General features: G+C 40.9%; 1 protein-coding gene across 1 annotated transcript in view; it reads right to left on the bottom strand.

Moving 5' to 3' along the window:
- The window catches only part of SCUBE1 (signal peptide, CUB domain and EGF like domain containing 1), a 205,805-nt gene that overhangs the window by 29,849 nt on the left and 155,976 nt on the right, over window positions 1–19,980 (bottom strand). Inside the window, exon 9 of the mRNA XM_082051669.1 lies at window positions 18,451–18,573. Coding sequence (XP_081907795.1) covers window positions 18,451–18,573 — 123 coding nt within the window. The remainder of the gene's footprint in view (window positions 1–18,450; window positions 18,574–19,980) is intronic.

Raw genomic sequence — 19,980 nt, 5'->3', positions numbered from 1 at the left:
GCCTAGAAAAGATTCAACTCAAAGAGATTGTTTGATGGTTTAGTAAAAGAGCAGGATTTCCCTATGTTTTGAGGGAAGAAATTGTTGCCAATGGTGGTCATGCTTGATAATATTTATTTGGCTCTGTTCCTATTATTTCAAGTCAGCACTTGGATTTTATTGTTCATTTTTCAATCATACTTAGCATTTATTTTAGTTCATGCTTTCATTAATTAAATGATCCCATAATGACCTTTATTTTTCTTGAATATAATGTTCGTTACTGCATGTCAGATTGTCAGTATTGGAAAGTAAAGTCTTCCATCTATCTCCAGAAGGGGAGCTACCAGAGATCAAATTTCTTCCAAGTTTTCTCACAAGGATGTGTCTCAGAGGTGACCTGAGTGAGCGGGGAGAAAGCAGCTCATTCTCCATGCTCATTCAAGTCCCTGCCCTTTCCACTGGTGCTGCCAGTAGACTCCCAATTACAGTAGCAGCAATTGTTCTGGTGGTTTGTGTGATGTGGACACTGACTCACTTGTGGATGTAGAGTGCAGGGCACCAAGAAGCCACCACACAGTAATGATTTTTTGCTAAGTCTGAGACTGAGCTGGATTCCTACCAGCAGCTCTGAAGTGAAAAGCTCTTTTCTGTACTCTGTTTCCAGTCCGCAAATGCTGTCCCCTATATTCTTGATTGTCATTGCCTTCTTCTCTAAAATAAATTGCAGAGTAATAAAAAGAAACTAGTGATCAGGAAATTAAAATGTAATGCAGGACATTTCCAAAAAGCGTTAGCATTGCAAGAAAGCAGCTCAACACTAAACATTTACAGGCGAGGCTGGTGAACAGCACTGTTTAAATAGAGAAGTTCTGAGGACTTGCAAACTGAACTAGAAACTGCTTGCCTCCCTGACAGAGAGTACACATGCAAAATTCACTCGCACAGAGCTACACAAGTGGTTCAGCGGTTGTGGTTATAGAACTGAACAATTCAATGCCCAGTTGGCACAATCTCGCATTAAAGTTTTACTGCAAAAATAAGGATTTCCCCCATCTTTCTTCCATAATGTAATTTTGTTTGTTAATATTAATAACAAGTGAAGAAGTTCGTCAGAGAAAACTATTGGTCACCATGGCAGCTTTTCTCTGAGACATCCATTAAGTGACTAGGTTAATTTATGAAACTGGGAGCCTCCTTCCAAAACACAGGCCACATATGATGCTTGAATAAGAGTCTGGTCTTCCCGCTTGCAGTATTTTCCATGTAGTCTAAAAATAAACATGGCAAGGGGAGATCACTGCTGTTTGATGGTTCTATTGTATTACAAAGAGCAAGACATGCCGGGCTCAAAGACAATCAATAAAAGCTACAACAGGGATTCAGGACAGATTGCAGAGTCTAATGATTCTGCACACCGTAAGCAAAGAACTCATATTTGATTTGACTCTGTTCAGTGAGGCAAGACATCAAGTATACACTAGATCACTGCCATATGCAAAATATATACCTTAAATTTAAATATACTATTTCAAGTACAAACACAATAGAAAAGAAATACTTTTTGCTTAGAAATAGAAAGCAAAATAAAAAGAAAAGGAAATCTCTATATCTACTGTCAATTCCTTCATCAGTAGAAGCAACTTATGACACCCCTAAAGCACACTTTAGCCAAAAAAGGTCACAATATTATAGTAATGCTTTGAGATGCTATCACAGTCATGACTCCATACACTCCCAATCCTCCCAGTTAGCTTAAGTAAACCTTCATTACAGCAGCAAGATTTATATATGTCTCCTTACTTCTGCCCAGGATGCTGCTAAGAACACACACAGCAAGGAATCTGTGGTTTTCAGATTCATGCATTAATGGTGTTTGACCCCCGGGCCAGGTGCCATGGCCTGCAGCAAAGCCACTGCTCAATTCGGTGGGGTTATCTCCCAATGCAGCCACATTCTCATAATGCAAAAACTCATAATACATAGTTTTATTTTGTCTGTCTCACACACCCTTGGTTTATTTTTAACTGCCAAGCCAAAAGCGGACTCAGTGTGGAGTACCCCACTCAACTAATTGTGCACACAAGCCAAACTCAAGGCTAGTTCAGAACGTTTTGTGTTCACATTTCCCAGCCTCCAAGTCATCGGCTCCTCTGAGAAACAGAGCCTCTCCTTTTTCTCATTCATTAAGCACACATACATAGAAACTCTAAAGAAGTGTTACATGATGTTTTTAAAATAAACACTAATGCTTTTTTATATGTATTTTGGCTGAAAGTTATTTTCTGTCTTCCCCTCCTCCCCTTCGATTTCTGCAGGGAACTGATACCACCCATGTAATGTTGTTCACCTTACAGCCTAGCCAGCGTGGTTTCCAACAATATTTGACAGACATTAGGGAAACCACATATCTTAATCTGAGTGGCTGCTGGGCCATAGGGAGTCATGATTCAAGCTATGTTCTCCAACAAATGCTGGTTTAAATTCAGTATTGGGAAGGATATTATTTTGCTACAGCAGTGACACGATGGGGTTTCCACCACATTTCACGTTTTCTAATCCACAGTGAATTACCGCTGTTCACAGTTAGTAAAAATGCATCCTCTGTCTGAGAACGTAACTCTCTAATACACATCCAATACTGACCAGAAGTAATGGCTTGTAGCTGACTTCTCCTTAGGTTTCAAAGTCTACAATAATAAAACCAATGAAGAGGAAGCAAAGAAAGATGTAGTAATGTACAAACCTTCTACCTCATTACCTTCCCACTGAGTGCTTCTGGGGCAGGATAACAGAAAAAGAAAAAAAAAAGGCACCCCCCAAAAAGCCATAACCCCAAATCTTTAAAAGTAATGGAACAACCACACCCATTCAGACTTCCCACTGCCTTACTGACTTGCAATCAAAGTCAACTTGGCACTGAGACTTAATTCTTAGTAACATACTAATGACCTGCAGAAAAAAAAACTGATCTGGCATTAATTGCTACGCTTTTAATGTGAATCTAAGTGCCTAAGTAGCACAGTCACATCTTGTATTTCAGAAACTGAAGTGGGAAACTGTCCATTATGACTAACGTTGACCTGGACCGGAGCATTTATTTATTTAAGAACTTTATTGCTCACAGTTAACTATGTAATTAGTGAAGACCAAATGTAACACGTTAATCGGGGAATGAAAGACTTCTGAAGGAAATTGATTCTGCTTGCAAGGAAATGTGCTTTTTATTAAAGATGATTTGTTCTTAGAATGCAAAGTGGCAGTAAAGCAAGTAAATGTATATAAACTGCAAAAGAAACCTGCAAAACAGAGGCAATAAATAATTAGAAACCTGTGACTTATTATGTAAGCTTCCCACAGCGGAGGTATTTCAAGGATTTAGCAGTACAAAATGAAACTACTATTACTCAGCTTCACGGACAGGCACACAGTAGTAGTCAGTGACAAAATCTGCAGAATCTTTGGTTGCTACTCACTCTAATACAGGTAAGACCACTGTTCCACGCATTATTTAAACATGCTGCTGTGGTTCAGTTCAGGAACAGAAGTTAGCTTGTAGCAAATCAGAGCCAATCTATTTTCCTCAGACCAGACACAGCATTTAGTTGTACCTCTCATTCACTTGTACCAAACATTATGTTTCTGATCCTTAGCAACAGATTTAGGCAATAATGCTATGAGCAGGCCCATGTCTCGCTCCACAAGGGAACCACAGAAATCAGCGAGGACCTGCAGTGATGCCAGGGTCATGCATTTCTGCCTCCAGTCACGTTCCCACTGCAGAAATTTGGCTCACGTTCACTTCTGCTCTGCAATCCACAGAAGGTTCTTGCCGCCGCAGAGAGCAACACTCTGGCACAGCAGTGGCTTAACATGGACTTCAGTAATTGCAAAACATACTTTCCTCTGGGTTCAACACAGGGAAATGGCTGCTTTCTTGCAAGCCACCTGGCAGCCGGAGCTTCTGCCACAGCAGTAGGGTCTCCACAGACCATGAGCCTTCCAGCTCTTCCAGGCTGGCTAAGCAAGAAGTGCTCTGCTAAGCAGCCAAATGTCCTGGAAGATGCAACTAGGCCACAGTTCCCACTTGTTTAATCCTGCATGGTATGCAACACCTGGAGTGGGAATCCCATCCCTTTCAATCCACAGCTGTACTAAGGACCACCAGCATGACCATCTACCGAGTTCTGCCTCCTTGCCTCAGTATCCTTTTATGCCTCTATGTTTTTATTCATTGTATTGAGATCCTGACAACAGCTTGTCTTCATCTCCCTTCCAGCCTATCTGTACCTGTATTAAGTTCATTAACCCAGTATTTCCGTTCCTGATGCTCTCAAAATGCTAACCATCACTCCTATACAGAGGCTGTGTCTTTGTCTTTGTCCAATACTAAAGGCAGTATTAACACTCTGCTGCAAGTGCACTTTAGGGACTCACAGTTATGTCTATTGTTTGTCATTATGGTCTGATGATTTTAGATCCTCTTCTTTTGCTCTAAGGAATATCTGGACATCACCGATTCCTCCTTTCTCTGCGTGTTCTCACACTTCTACTACATGTCTGATGTTGAATGATGTCTTCCAAGTCCTAGCAGTGTGGATAGAAACTGGATGTTTATTTTGATAGAATGAGTATATTTAATGCCAGTAAGATGACCATGCTTACTTAGTCTGATCTCCTGCACTTAAGCAGCCTCTAGCCATTTTGCTTGGTAACGTCCAAAATCGTCTCTATTCCAGAAAGGATTGTCTAGGTATTTTCCTGGACTGATCTCTTAGTCTTCTCCATCGGTTTAATGTTTAGAGTTCAAATTGCTAAATTTGGTGAAGGCAGAATAATTTCTCTTAAAAGAGCATAATGCATACCTGATCCTTCCAGGAATCAGCATGTACCTCTTGATATATTTCTCGTGTTATTTTGTTGGGTCTGAGATTACACACAAGGAAGCAGGATTCCAACTAAGTAGTTCCCCTGGCCTGGCTGGCTGCCTCTGTTAATTCCTATCACCAGAGCAGCTCAGTTCAGCAGACAGTAATCTTTCATTGGCCCCTTCAGCGGTCAGAGGAACTGCAGCAGTCAGATCCTTCTTTGATGCTATACACCAAGGGGACAACTCTTAACCCAGCAAACTCATCACCCTCATTAATATCAGAGCAAATGGTTTCCCACTGTTTACCTACAACTTGCAGCAAAGGGAACTGCCATTGGGAGGAACAAGACAATATATTTGGGAGAGTCTTTAAAGGCAAATGGCAGCTCATTTTCTTGATCTCTGCTACCAGATCTTATCAAAAGAGACCAGCTGCATTTTCTGGGGGCCACTGTGCTATCTCTGGGATTTGAAAACAGAAGGAAAGCTGGTTAAAAAATGAGACTTGGCAAATTGTAGGACTGAACTGTTTGCTCCCTCTCCAGAGTAAATACAATCCTCTCTTTAGGAACTCTTCGAAGGGAGCTTTATGTGATCTCACGTACCAACAAATGAATTTTCCCTTCCCTCTTCAGTTTCTTTCAAAAATTTCCTACTTAATTTTCCTCCACACAAAAAGTCCGCAAGCTTATTGTCTCCCACAAACTTCCCTCAGGGCTTCGTCAGAGTCTGCAAATGAGGCTGCAGAACGACATCTTAACACAGTAAATACCTATTCCCTATGCGTTCTCCTTACCACACGTGCCAAGTCAACTGACCACCATACATTCTCCTTCCTGTCAGCTCTGCAGAGCAAATTTTGCTCCCAGTCAGTGAGTATGGTTTTGTTCTGCTTCATGAATCAGCCATGGAACTGTTTGTTTGCTTTTGAATCACCAAAAGCTTTGCCTGAGGGGCTAAGAAGATTTATGGTTTTGGACTGAAACTGCAGAATTTGGCAATTTCAGCCAGGCAAAAATTGGCATCTAACTTTGTGGTCTTTGGGGATGTCAATGAATACATTGGTGGGATTTGGCCTAAGGGTTTTTACATTTCTATAATGAAATACATCATCATCACCGCCATTATTATTACATTATTAGTTCTCTTCTCTTGGACAAAAAAAAAAGGTATTACTAAAGACCACACCACCTTCTTTTTTTGTAAGCAGCACCAAACTGAAAACCAGAATAATGGCAGAGGATTACCTGATAAATTCCCTTTCTGGCAAATAATAATTTCTTCGAATATTTTAAACATGGTTGTGCAAAACTACTTGCTAAATCTCAGTACTGCAAGGAGAGCTGGAGAACAGCAGTGGCGGCTTTTGCTCACGGGACTGTTGAGGAGGAAGAGGTGCCAGGCCTCAGAAGTGCCAAGCCCAACTTCCCTCTTCCTCTGTTTCTTCAGCTGAGCTGAACTGCTCAGCAATTCTGAATTTGGTCAGCTGTTCTAGCAGAGAGAGGAATGAGAAAAGCAACACTGGGTCCTGAGGCTTTCTGAGTGGCAGGCAGCAGTACATTTAATAGCTAATGAGGTAGGTTTGTTTCTTCTGTGCAGACACCTCACTTGGTCACTCACTTCAGGAAACACATCCAGAACTCCTTCTAGCTTAATGCATCCTGATGCTTCTGACCATATTTCAACCAACTCTGCCATGGCTTCTCCCTCAGTTTGTGAAATCACTTGACAGGTAACCTTAGTCAACCCGGTGTGTGATTTAATGGCCAGCTGCACAGAATGTGTGAGCTCCTGGGGCTGGTGAGAGGCCCCAGATCTGTGCTGCAGCTGAGGATCACCACTCGAAGGTGCCCATACATCTGGCCATGTGGTACCCTCTGTACATCCTCTCAGGATGGACACCCTCTAGACACCCTCGGATTGAGTATTCATGTACTCCAAGAAAAGAAACTTTAGGGTTCCACCTCTGCTCTCAGACAGGGGAAGGCAGCAGAGAGGGCAGAAGAACCCTCAGCTAGGGGAGTCTCCCCAGAGGGTTTGCAGAGAGCTGTGCCAACCACCAGAGACAGCTCTGCAGACACTTTCAAGTAGAGAAGTTATAAAAAAGAAAGGAATTATTTTTGCAGGGAAGAAAGTTTGCTTGGTCTCTTATGGAACATAAAACCCCCCCTACTACTAACTAGACACAATGGTATAAAATTAGTAAGTCTGCCCAAGGTCACAGACACAAAGGGAGCCAAGGGAGGTGTTCTATAAAGGCATCTGGAATGGAAGATTTCAAATCATTATTGGTTTTTGCTATTGCTTGCCTCACGCTTACCTTCACCATAGGCTCATGGCACTTGCTCTCATATTATTTTGTCTTCTTACTGTTATCTTTGTGAATAACAATTTTTAAAAGGACTTCTAAAGGATTTTTAAATTATTTAAAAATGCACCAAATGGATCTGAACCTGAGTAAAGCACTGGTATCTTCCAAATACAACCAAAGCTAATAGGATAAAAAATGCGTAAGTACATCTAACAGTATTGTCCATTTTGTGAACCTATTACTTTTAAAATTGATATGAAATTAGTTGACCTAAGCACTTTGTCAGATCATAGTTTTTTCAGAAGTGTTACAAAAACTACCCACTATTGGATCAGGAAGGGCTCAAACTGCTTGGTGAAAGGCCACGTGACAGAGAAAGTCTAAGTACATTTGCAGCCTTTCGGTAACGGCAAATCAGAGAAAGGTCAATAGAGCTGTGATAAATAAGCCTGACTTGAAACTGTACATCTGAATGCTTAACCTGGAGAATGAAAGTGCAGCTACAGTTGATGGTATTTGTGATATGTCAAATCCGTTCTGTACGCTAGCACCAACAAAGTTGTAGCACTTCAGGAACGAGGATGTCCAGCTCTCAGATGGCAGCTCTTCTCAGAGACCCATATGAGCACTTCAGTGATCAGTCTGTGCAACCACATCTTCATTGTTACGTGAAACAAGCTCTGCAGATGTGGGGGACCACCATCCCCGAGACCACCATCCCTGATGCATCTCTGACATTCCCTTTCTTTGCTTCTCATATTATTGTATAGATTGTGTTTGACACAAGATTTTGAAACAGAATTATTTATGGTACGAAAATAAAGATCATCTGACCAAACTCACTTGTATGGGTATTTCTACATGTGACAACTGGACACAATCACTTAGTGGTAACACAAGCGCCTCCAGGCTTTGACAGCTGAATCTGCTGGGATACGAGGGTAAAAGAGAAAGAGATCTAGAGACAAGAAAGGCAAAAGGCTAAGTTTCTGTTTGATGAAGATCTTGAAATTGGAGATTGAAGCTGTGTCAATGCTTAGACTGTCTGTAGACTTCCCAGACACTACCTGTGCTCTTGCATCTACGTATCATCTGGCTCTATTCCATCCTTCCCACCGCTCTCCAATGCATGAGGGCTCACTTGTGCTCAGGCTCCTCTATTAATCTGAGGAACCCAGTAGGAGGCAATTGGCTTTGGCTCCTATTACGTTTATCCTCTTACTATTGTTTTGCTAGGACAATCTAAAATGAAATTGAAGTCAATACTTTCCCAACATTTTTTGAGAAAACAAAGTACTTTCATCAAAACTTTGCCAAGATTTTATAAACAAACATGTATCCCTTTCCAACATCTATCATTTTTGAAGGCGAAGGCAAGCTGAGTTATCTGTTGCTATTATGGCAATAAACTGTGCTACTACTTCAAGTGCCTGGGGTAGGAGAAGTCATATATCAAGAGTAGAAGTGCATTAAAAGAAACTTCAGGCAGGTTTATTTGTTTTTCTACAAACAGAAACATGTTTAGTAGTCTGCACTCTGCTCAAGCCATTATTTACGCAGCAACACTGTGAGAGGAAGTTAACAGTCTGACGAGGCAACGGAAAAAAGGCTTTACCCTCTCTGCATCAAGCAAGTAATAGTCCCTCTATCCAGCAATACATTTGATTTTTAGACCTGTTTCTGAAAAGAGGAAATGGTTCTCTTTCCCAAGGGTGCTTGTCTCCATCACTCTTTAGTAGGAGCTGCCAGTGAGACTTCTTGAAGGAACAAGGGCCTAGTCTGGGTGAAAATGTGCCCAGTGTTATTTGATGGTGCTGAAAGAGCAAGTACAATAACACGGTTTCAGTTTTCAACTGAAAACTCAAATGCAGCAGTTCCCTTCACCTCCCGTGGACCTGGCTGTTCATTCCCAGCTTACTTCAAGCTCTTGCTGAAGTCAGTGGCCACTGAACACACACAAGAACAGCTGTTCTCTGGCTCTACTCCAAAGGCTTGTTTCAAAACTCTGCCCAGAAAGGCTGGCCTCTGTGGAGTCAAGAAACGGCAGGTATCCCTCCAGAAACACTAACAGAAATGTTTTGCAAATACGCATTAAAAAACCTGCACCCAGCAAAACCCCAGAAGATACTCCTCCCCTCCTCTGCCTCTTAATCTTTGAGCTGAGACTTTTGTTTTCACCTCACCTGTCCTAACTAGGGCCTTATCTCCATGTTATCAAAACAAGTGGTAGCAGTTCATAACAGGGCTACTGGAAGAAAATCACACCCCTTTGCTTCAATACGTTAGGCTTTTATTCTCATGAGAATAAAATAAACGAAACAGGGCACTTTTAAAAGGCCCAGAAGGATAGATGCAAGCAGACAAAAACTCTCCTGAACATTTGGAATAAGGTTGTCATTTTATTGCAAACCTGTATAGCACTTAGTGTAAAGGATATCTGACCTTAATCAAGGTGGTTAAATGATTGAACGTGGAAACAGAGCATTATCTCAATGTGCACCACTGCAACAGTGGAGAATATATATATACATATAGTCTTTCTCTGAGTCTCTTTAAGAACAATTCCTATTGAATTACAGCTTTCAGCACTATTTATCAACAAATTATTGTTTGCCGAATAATGTTACCTTCCTGCTCAAACTGTTCCAAGGCTGACTCATATCCTGGTAATTCATTAATACATAACATGATTCTAGGCCAGTAAAATAATTTCTGCACTATACACATCATAAATCTTACAACATCAACCAAAATATATCTCAAATTCTCTTTCTAAACACTAATGGAACGTTTTGCTTGGCTTCCCACACACATCAGCAAGGGGAGGGGGCCAGACAGAGCTGTAAAAGGCAATTTGATAGCAGTATACTTTATAGACTTTAGCATACAAATATAAGAGCTATCATACTGAACGAGACCTGAGGTCAAACTAATCTAGTATCTTACTTCCAACAGAAGCCCATGTCAGAAGCTTCATGGAAAATAGAGGTGGAATAATCTGTCCATCTGCCTTCCCCACACCAGGTCTCATCGCATTAGAAATTGATTTAAAGCCTAGACTGTGAGGTTTAATTCTTCCAAGGAGCAGCAACCAAATAAAATTGTCCTTTAACTTATGATAACACTGTACTGCAGAGAGGAGAACTGGAGGTGGGGGGGATGTATTTATTTTCATGTTTCAGCAGACTTAACTGCTACAACCAACATGGGAGATACAATCACTTGGCAAACAAACTTGTACTGGCTAGAGCTGCTTTTACTTCATGCCTGGGGCATTTCTTGTTTCTGGTTATGATCTTGCAACCCCTTTTTTTCTCACAAAGGCAGACTGTACCACTATTCACAATCTCACTGACACCAAGAGCAAGCACCATGTGTAACAGAAAAGGTTTGAGAAGTATTCCTTTTATTGACAGTGTAACATGTTGCTTCCCAGCGGAGTATTTTTCTAATCTGATGCTAGAAGCAATATGGCGCTTGTCATAAGCAAGATATTTTTGTAAGGCTCAGTGACACAGAATGCCTCAGAGAAAATCTGCAGAGGGAATGATCATCAGTGATGGAAATCATCTTGAATTTTCTTCCTGCGAGCTAGTCTGATTTCCACAAGAAGCTTTCAATATCTCCTCCAGTGCACCACTGATTCTTCCTGGTTCTTGAGCTACGTGAGCAGCTGAACTAGCACTGCTGTTTATATACCAAGTGTCCACACAACTAAACATACTGGGCCAGACTCAGCTGGACTGGCTGAAAATCAAGTCAATGTATTTTATATCTCATGGCATGCTAACCTGATGTGTATATGAGTGCATCAAAGCAAAATTACTTTCCTTCATGTGTATCACAGAAATTAGTGTTGCTAGGGGAACGGCTTGAGTCCATCCATACCTCTCTCAATAATCACCACCTCACTGGCACTGACTCACCACCCTGCTCAAGTGGCTGAAGATAATAAGGACCAGCAGGTTCCCTTAGCGTGACAGCACTGTAACTCTGCTGAGTACAGTAGCCTTCCCTGTAAGTGAGAACAAAATGAAGCCCTGGGTATTTTCTCTTACTGCTGAAAACCTAAAACCTACAGCAAATGCACATGCAAACTCAGGCAAAAGCCACCAAGGGAACTTGTAAGCCTGCTTGCTCCTCACCCCAGACAGCAAACAGTCTCCGAGATCCTGCTGCCACCTCCCTCGCAAGGACTCATCCAGCAGCACCCTAAGGGCGTGCTAACACTTTCCACCTGCTACAGTTCAGTCCTGACCATGAGGGTAACAACCTCAGAGAGATATTTGTGTGGGTTCAGGTAAAAATTTGCTTTAAATATTAAGAATGAACCACACGTCAAGCAGTAAAATTTCTGCTGGTGTTCTCTTTATATAATTCCATCTCAGCTGGCTATATAGCTGTGTGTTATTGCTACTCCAGAAAGGAGAAGGCTAAATAATGACACTTTAATTGAACATCTGCTTCTTTTATTTATTTAATGGGGGAGAAAAGCAAAGAGAGAGGGTGGATCAACAGTAAAACTTTCCAATATTTTTCCCTGGAAAGTTAGCCCAACAGTAATGCTGATGTACTGAATCTGAGGGGTCTGGACCTCTCCCATTGCCTTTTACACTAATTTACATGAAACACTAGTTCTTGCACTGAAACGGATTAGTTGAAGGGTTTAATCAGTCTCTTCCCTGCTGTATGGTGCTGCTGTATGCATTTAACATGTGTTATGGCTCACTACCTCTGGGACTGCAGGAGGGTACATTCAGCTATAACTCAGAGCAAGAAGAACTGAAGGAGTAGCAGTAAGGTAAAAAGACAGCTTGGCTTGGCTGGGAGAGTCATGACAGAAAGTTGCCCTGTTCAGCTATTCCAAGGAATTTCCTCAGGATTTTAAAAACAGGACACAGGACATGGGATTCTCCCTGTCCTCCATTTTCATGATGTAAGGAGAGACAGAGAGGGATGGATGTTCCAGGCCTAACCTCTACCCATGCATTTAGTTGAGTAGTCTAAGATGGGTGACTGTGTCCTGTATAAATCAGTGCAAGAGGTGTATCCTCATCCTGAGACCTTCATCAGGTTATGTGACTGGGACAAGGCCAGTTGCTTTACTGGGTTACATGATCAAATGTGGATGGCAGGTCACTGTCATGTAACCCAAGGGTGCAAATGTCTTTGGCTTCTTTTTTATTTTTTAATTTGGTCACCCTATTTCAAACATGTCTGGTGATTCAGTGCTGCCAGTGTGGATGCACGGATTTATTTGGGTTTAAACTGGTCCTGTACAGCCATATTTATCATCAATGGTTCCATACAGAGGAGTATAGTGAGATCATTGTAGCTAATCTTTGTGGGCTACTTTAGGCCAAAAATAATTCCCACAAACACTTTCTATCTGTCCTTCCCTGTATGATTAATCCCTCATTTCATACCCATTTTCAAAATGGAGATACCATGCTGGGAGATTCAAATCTTGCCTTTGGAAGGCTAATAGTGCATATTTTGTACAAATAAGTGAAAAGGTGGATGTTATAAAAGGAGATTACATATCCAGTTAATGTGGCAATGTTTCAAGACCAGGCCTGCAGGATTCTTGGATCATAGACAGTTACTGTATTTTTCAAGGTGTTATTTTTCTTTCTTTCTTTCATTCTGCAATGAAAGGCTTTTCTTGACAACTATGCATTGGGAGCCCTGTGTAAAGCATCCCTCTACCATCAGATCAATCATAGGGTCAGCCAGGTCTAATCACGTTGAATTATCTGGAATGAAGACCCAATCGGCAATAGAGGAAGGTCAGGCATTTAACAGTATTACTTTAGGGTTGCATGGATTACGGTTCTGTGCGGCAGTGGGTTAACACAGAAGGTCTGAGGCTGACTTCAAATCTTATTTCACATCAGAAGTAAAAAACAGTTGTGGACAGCAAGAGTTAGGAGATATATCCTGTAACATATCAGAAAGCTATCACAAAACTTGCTACACTCATCAAGTCTGCTCAGAGACAACCTGAGAAACAAAAAAACAGAGCTGGGAAAAGGTCTGAGGTGTTTTGCAGGTCAGCATTGAGACATGCTGACAGTTACTAAGAAAACTGCCTCAGTATCTCCTCACAATATCCCTGGCTCCAGCCATTATTTCCAGTTGCTCAACTCCATGAGCATCAAGTTTTTAAGGAACACTTGTGTGGTAGTGAGGCTGGGGACAGAGAAAGTGGGGATACAGGCGGGCATACAAGAAACACATTTGTTTTAAAAGAGGGAAAGAAACATCCAAATACGCAAATCTGATAGTGGATATGCTCATGTCTTTCATAATGAGAGGAAAAAGCACCTAAAATCAGCTATACTTGGACTTCTACGGGATAGCTTTGTAGCATTAAAAAAACCCAAACCTCTAGCAAAATGTGTCCACAGAAAATCACTATAGGGAAAATTTGATATATCGTGAAGCTAGGGAGACAAATTCTGTTTAGGATTTCCTGTTGTATAAACCTGCATCACTAAATATCCTTTAGACAGACACCAGCACTATCAACAGCAGACTATGAGGCCTTGTATTCCAGTGCCAAGTTACAAAAGAGTCGATCACATTCATTTAAAATCTGGTAGAAAGGTAGTAAAGAATAACTAAGTTTTAGACTATTACATATATCAAAGCAATACATCAAAGCAAGCAAAATATACTGTCACCTCCTGTGTGTAAACACATGGCCTTAAAGATGTCCCAAAAATGCCAGATGGCCCACGCAGGTATTTCACAAGCCCCAGAGGTACTTTTGTCTAGTGGACAATCATCTCCTTTTACAGGCACCTCCTTTCATCAATTCAAATGCTTCGTGAAAAGGCTACTTGGGCAAACTTCATTACGGCTGAGCATCATGTCTATGGGATCTAGCAATCATGAAGCCCCACTTGGGCCTGCTTTGGAGGCTGTAAGTGGACTAGAATGACGCAAATGCCTTGAACTGCCCCCTGGAAAAGTTTAAATTCCTCAGCGCAGGAGGACCTGGCTCTATTTTGGACAGAGGTGGGGAAGGGCAGAGGGCAAGAGTGTAGATTTAGCAGGCCAAAGTATTATGTGTTGATCACTGGATGTTCCCAGCTAAAGCACTTTTTTTCTGAATGTAACTCATCTTTCCAACTCTACCACTCCCTGGAGAAAGTTATGACAAACGTATGTGCTGTTTCTCCTCATCTTGCTTTGCTAAAGGCAATTCCTACAGCAGGAAGAGCAAATTATTTATGATAGAATTTCACACATTTTTCTGGGTGCTTAATGAAGCTTGAACTTGAGTGGAGCAGAGAGAGTGCTTATTGTTCAATTTTTTTCGAGATCACTGCACAACAAACAGAAACTGAATAAGCAATTAAGTTAACTGGCTTTAAAACTCATATTGGCTGAGGATTAAGGTAATTATGTCTGCGCTTACACACATTCATTGCTGCTTTAAACAGTCTTGCTTGCTGTTTTGTTGCTGATGTGGCTCTAAAACTAATCTGAGTTGTTGTCCTGCTGTTAATTACCACAAAGGTTACAAACAGAAGCTCTTTTTGCTATAAATACAGCTATGTTATTTGTATCATGTGCTCAAAGGAGATGCAGGCCTCTTTTGCTAGATTTATACAAACAGATCCAACCATTTCTTCCTGTATATAAGAACTTAAAATACCTTAGACTTAAGGGATCTGTTAAAATAACACACAAGAGATGGGTTTTGTATTGTCATACAGTGATTTTGTCGTCAAAGGAGAAAAAGATCTATTTTTAAGTCTGCATGAAAAGAGAGACTCTGGGAAAGCAGCTATCAGTCTCCACAATATCACTGGCAGGGCAATGTGGCTTCTTCACCTTCTGGGTTACAAATAAGTTTCCTTTTAAATGGCTGGAATGCAGGGTAGGGGAAAGGAAGGGAAACTCCCACATTCTCCTTGTTTAACAGGGAGCCACAGCACAAGAACCACTCCCTAGCAGAAGTAATCTGTGATTGACAATGGTTTTCTTCGCAGTTGAGGCTAAAAATGGTTTAGCTGTAAACAGACAAGTGCAGAACATTTTAATGCCCTTTACAAATGCAAGGGCTGCTTACACAAGTACTCTACGTGTAGAGTGGCAAGCTAGTGGCACCAAGTGAGCAGAAAGCTTTGGAGTTCCTGAAAACCAATGAACTTTCCTATCAGGGTATGAGCACAAACACAGGAGGAAGAAAATTTCTTGTAATGGGCAGATTCACAGAGGGCAGATTTACAAAAAAATTGAGGTTTATTCTCCAGGCAGTGCAGGCATTCATATGTGTGATCTTAGGCAAGCTGCTATATTTGGCTTCACCCTTCCTGCCTGAAAAACACAGAGAAACACTTTCCTCTTCACAGGGAGGATGAATGCATGTAAGGCACTTGGTATAATGCAGTGGGAGCTCTGCAAACAACTAGAACAAAGTCTGAGACTCTGATACAATTTCCCTGCAATCTTAAAGTCGGCTCGAAGGTCTACAATGAAAGGGCATCAAGGAAATGAGGTGAGATGGGACAACCTCAGAATTTCACAGGGAATATGAAGAAAGCTTTTTATTGAAACATGTAAAATTGCTTTGTGCTGAAGTTAATGATCATATGAAGCAAGTTATGCAGCAACGGCTTACTTGTATTTTTTAACAGTTTGCAAAATGTTGCTAACACAAACTGTAACTTTATGGTTTTGTTCTTCTTCACTGATTATTTCCTGTGGTCACAGACTTATCCAGGGGTTCTGCAGGTCGTAAACAGGCAAGCTTACTAGCTCTTTGCATGAGCATTTTGCCTAAGGTTAGCAGAATATGTTCCTTGACATCTGTGATTTACTCATTTGGAGATGAACTCCCTATACACTAGGGAGGCCACCTGAACTAAATAGGACTTGGGTCCAAAAAATGTAAACCTCTAAGGTCCTAAGTGAGGATTTGGTAAACATGTTGATTCATAACTGAAAGAAATCTTTATTTTTAAAATGAAAACCAGAGGATAACGGCAATGTTGACAGTAAGATTGTAAGTCATAGAAACTCTATTATGAATCAAAACAACGGGTGAACAACAGAATCTTTTATTAATACAAATTACACTTTCTATTTCACACATTGGAAAGCCTAACATGCCCAAAATAAATTTTCCTGAATCTCTCAGTAAAGTTCTATGGTCAGTGTTGACTGGCTGTTACCAAAAAACCCCATGGATGATTTATATTCCAGCAGAATCACTAACCACAAACCACATTTTTCTGTCAGACCTGACATTAGTAAGTATAACCACTTCCAATAACTATATTCTTGTTGCTGCGGAAGAAGCAAAGTACAGGTGATTCATACATCAGTGATTTCTTGATCTATAGTCACTTTCCTTCTTTCTTTATTAGCAGGCCTATTGACAAAATGAGTTACCAATTATCACCTCAAGCACCAGACAGGAACTAAATTATTGCAGTGCTCCGTCCACAAAGCAGGCATCATGCCACGTTTGCTGTCTCTGGGGCCCAAATACCTCAAACATCAAACAAGAAATAACTTTGTCCTCCCCATTTCACAGTATGAAGAACCAGTGTTTCTAGGACTGGAGGAACTTCTCCAGCCCAGAAATTCTCTGGGCTTGCACTAATCTATCTGTTACAGCAATAGATAAGCTATACTTGATGAATCAGTCAAAGTACCATGACAGAGACAAGGGCAGACAGAGTGTTTGTCCTTGCTCACTGACAACGGAAAAAGTAGGATGGCCAAATCATGTTTTTATTTCCACGTCTGATCACACAAGGGAGAGGAGATCAGCTACTGCTTTATTCCTTGCATGGTATTTACTGTTACTGGCAACTCACTCATGCAGTAGCCCACGCACACAAAGAAACAAGACTCAGCTGAACAACATTTACAGAGCGGCTTCTAGTTTCCCATTATCACAATAGAGATCTGATTATTTACAGGTAGCTTTCAAAGCCTATTACTAAGACTTCTCATAATGAACAAATAAGTTTTGCACCAGCTCTTGCCTAACAAGAATGCAGGGCTTGACTTTTCTTTTGAGTTTTTCACTGGTGTAATTACAATTACTTCAGTGGTGAAACCTCTAACTGATACCAGAGTGAGAGAGCATGTGATGACACCTAAAATTCATGAACCAGAAAGTACTCCTAACTATCTCTAAATATATCACAAAGGGAACATTTCTTGTTAACATTTTGTCCCTATTTTTAGTAGGTACATAAACACCTGACGACATACCCTTGTCTGACGTGATCCTACAATGTTATTTCTGCCCAGCCATGTGGCACTAACTGTGTCACTCTCAGCTCTTCGCATCCTGCCTCAGCTTGCAACCAACCTTGCACTGACTCCTTTGTGTCTAATCACACAGTCAGGGTGGAGCAGGCTTCTCAGACGATGGAAGTACAAATGAGATACAATGGAAATTTTTTTGAATGACATATATACCTTCAGACCTTTGTTTCTCTTTTGTTGAGGAACAAAGAAGCGCTCAAATACTAATGCTGTTTTGGACTTCATAACTGTTACATGTTCAAAACCCATGCAAATAGTTATGTTCTCATAAAAAGGCAATTCCTGTACAAAATTTTATTGAATATGTTTCTCCTTCTGCTTGCCTCTCTGCTGATGCATGCTCATCTCCAGCCTTCTCTAGGAGGCTTTTAAAAAATTAAATTACAGAGCTCAAATGCTTAAAGTGTCATTTCTCCAAAGGTACATGGTTAGTATTTAAGTTATGAACTTAATTAGTCATAGAATATATAACATCATATGATTTGGAGAACAAATCACAACATGCACAGCAAACAATACAAAACATACTTCGTTTGAATTCTCACAAAACACCTCTGTTATTGCTCCATAAACAGATGCTGTCAGGCAACGGTGAGCTCACAAATTAGACTATTTATTCAGTTTAAATATTGCAAATGCTCTATTCCAGCAAGCTACCCCAAGTGACTGTGGTGTAAGATAAGCCTCTGCCCCATTAAGATCATAGCAAATTAGATTTGAACATAAGGCTCTTTCCCTGAGCCTATTCCATTACACCACATGGATTTTCCTACTTCAGCAGGACACTGGCATTCCCACTACTAAAAACATTGAAACATTTCCAAAAACCTTCTAACCCAATCTCAGAAAATGGAAATCTGGTAGGTCTTTTCTAACCTTACTTCATATGACAGTAAGACTAAAACCTGTAGTACAAATGACTTAATTACAAAAATAATTCACTGAAAATAACATCCTCATTGTACCAATTGTAAAATAAAGGAAGTATTACCTTGGCAGGTCCGTTCATCTGTGAGAAGTTTATAACCTTTCTGGCAGCTGCACTCAAAGCTGCCAACCGTGTTTCGGCAGAAATGGTCACAGCCACCATTGTTCACCAAGCACTCATCAATGTCTGTAAAGAGTGAAAGAGTAAAAATGTAATTCACAACAGCAATTCAGTAGTGCAGGGCAGGGGTATAGGAGTTTACTAAGACCTCCAAGGACGCTGCTGTCCCTGCTAGGAATCAGGCCTGTCAGATGTTTCCCTTCCCAAACCTTTCTCACCAGGCTTACAAAAGGCTGAGTTGTTGTGGAGACAGAAGTATTTATCTCAGATGACCCAAGATGAGCACCAGATGAGTCAAGCTGAGGCACTTTGATACTAAAGAACATTCAGGGAAGCTTCTTTGAAGATGTAGTGGTCTGCCTGACAGAAGACTTCAGCCTGTGTAAGTGTTTTGTTTCGTTTTATTTTGTTTTCTCCCAGGAGAACAGTGCCAAAAAATAGCTCTTTTTAGGGATGAAGAATCAATATCATAAAGCCTTGGCTGCCCGCTTCTGGAAGTGAAAACAAGATCTTTCAGATAAGTGAGTGGAGAATGATATATCCTATTGAAAAGCCTCTTGCTATAAGAGCTTTGAAACTTTGAGGTGACAGCTGGCCATTTAAAAAGTTAATCTTGCAAAATGCAAATTGAGATGCCAAAAGAGCTAATATACAGAGGGGGAAATTTATGAAAGCCAGCATGATGCTGGTGAATGAAGGGCTCATTTAAAAATTATTTGAACTCAGTATGACTTTTAGTGGATGTCATTCTGTCATTTTTGAAAACATACAATTTCTGACATGCGAGAGTAGTACAGCTCTTACCACATTTCTGCATGTAAACTATAAACAGCAGCAAGAGGAGTGAGGAGGTAAATCCAGACATTCTAATAGCTGAGAGGCAAATGCAGCCCTCTTTTCTAAATGGCAGTTTGCTGCACTGATGTTGACAGAAACATGCTCAGGAGGATGTACTACTCAAATAAATGAGATCAATGTATATTGTTATAAAGGTTTGCTTATGAGTTTCATTTGTGGCAAAGAGAAAGCAAATTTGCTCCGAGACCCTCGTAACTAATACTACTGCTTATTACCTTCGTTTCTGGTTCTGCCGGAAGTGGCTTTTGCATTTAGTCCTATGAAAAGCATGAGGGTAAAAAGAGAGGTGGCAGCTGTGCACGCCCTGAGTGCTTTGCACAAAGCCAGCTGAAAACTTTGTGTCCTAGGTAGCAAACTTCTCAGAGTGATCTGAAATCAGGAGTCGTGTTTGTTGTCTGTGGTCCTCTAATTTTGGTTAGAATTAGGCTAGCCAAGAACAGAGAACCTTAGACTCCCAACCTGATAAATCTGTTAAGGAACACACTGAATGTTGCTCTACAAGAGTATGTAACCATATAGCAATATCTAACTATTCCTACATTTATACAGTCCTAAAATTACATTTGGCCCTTTGAAGGCAACCACGAGGCTGATGTGGCCGCCGGTGAACATGAG

Source organism: Streptopelia decaocto (genome assembly GCF_964273445.1).
Source record: "Streptopelia decaocto genome assembly, chromosome: 1".
Lineage (NCBI taxonomy): Eukaryota > Metazoa > Chordata > Aves > Columbiformes > Columbidae > Streptopelia > Streptopelia decaocto.
The sequence above is the reverse complement of the archived record's forward strand: the minus strand, read 5'-3'. Positions and strand labels throughout refer to the sequence as shown.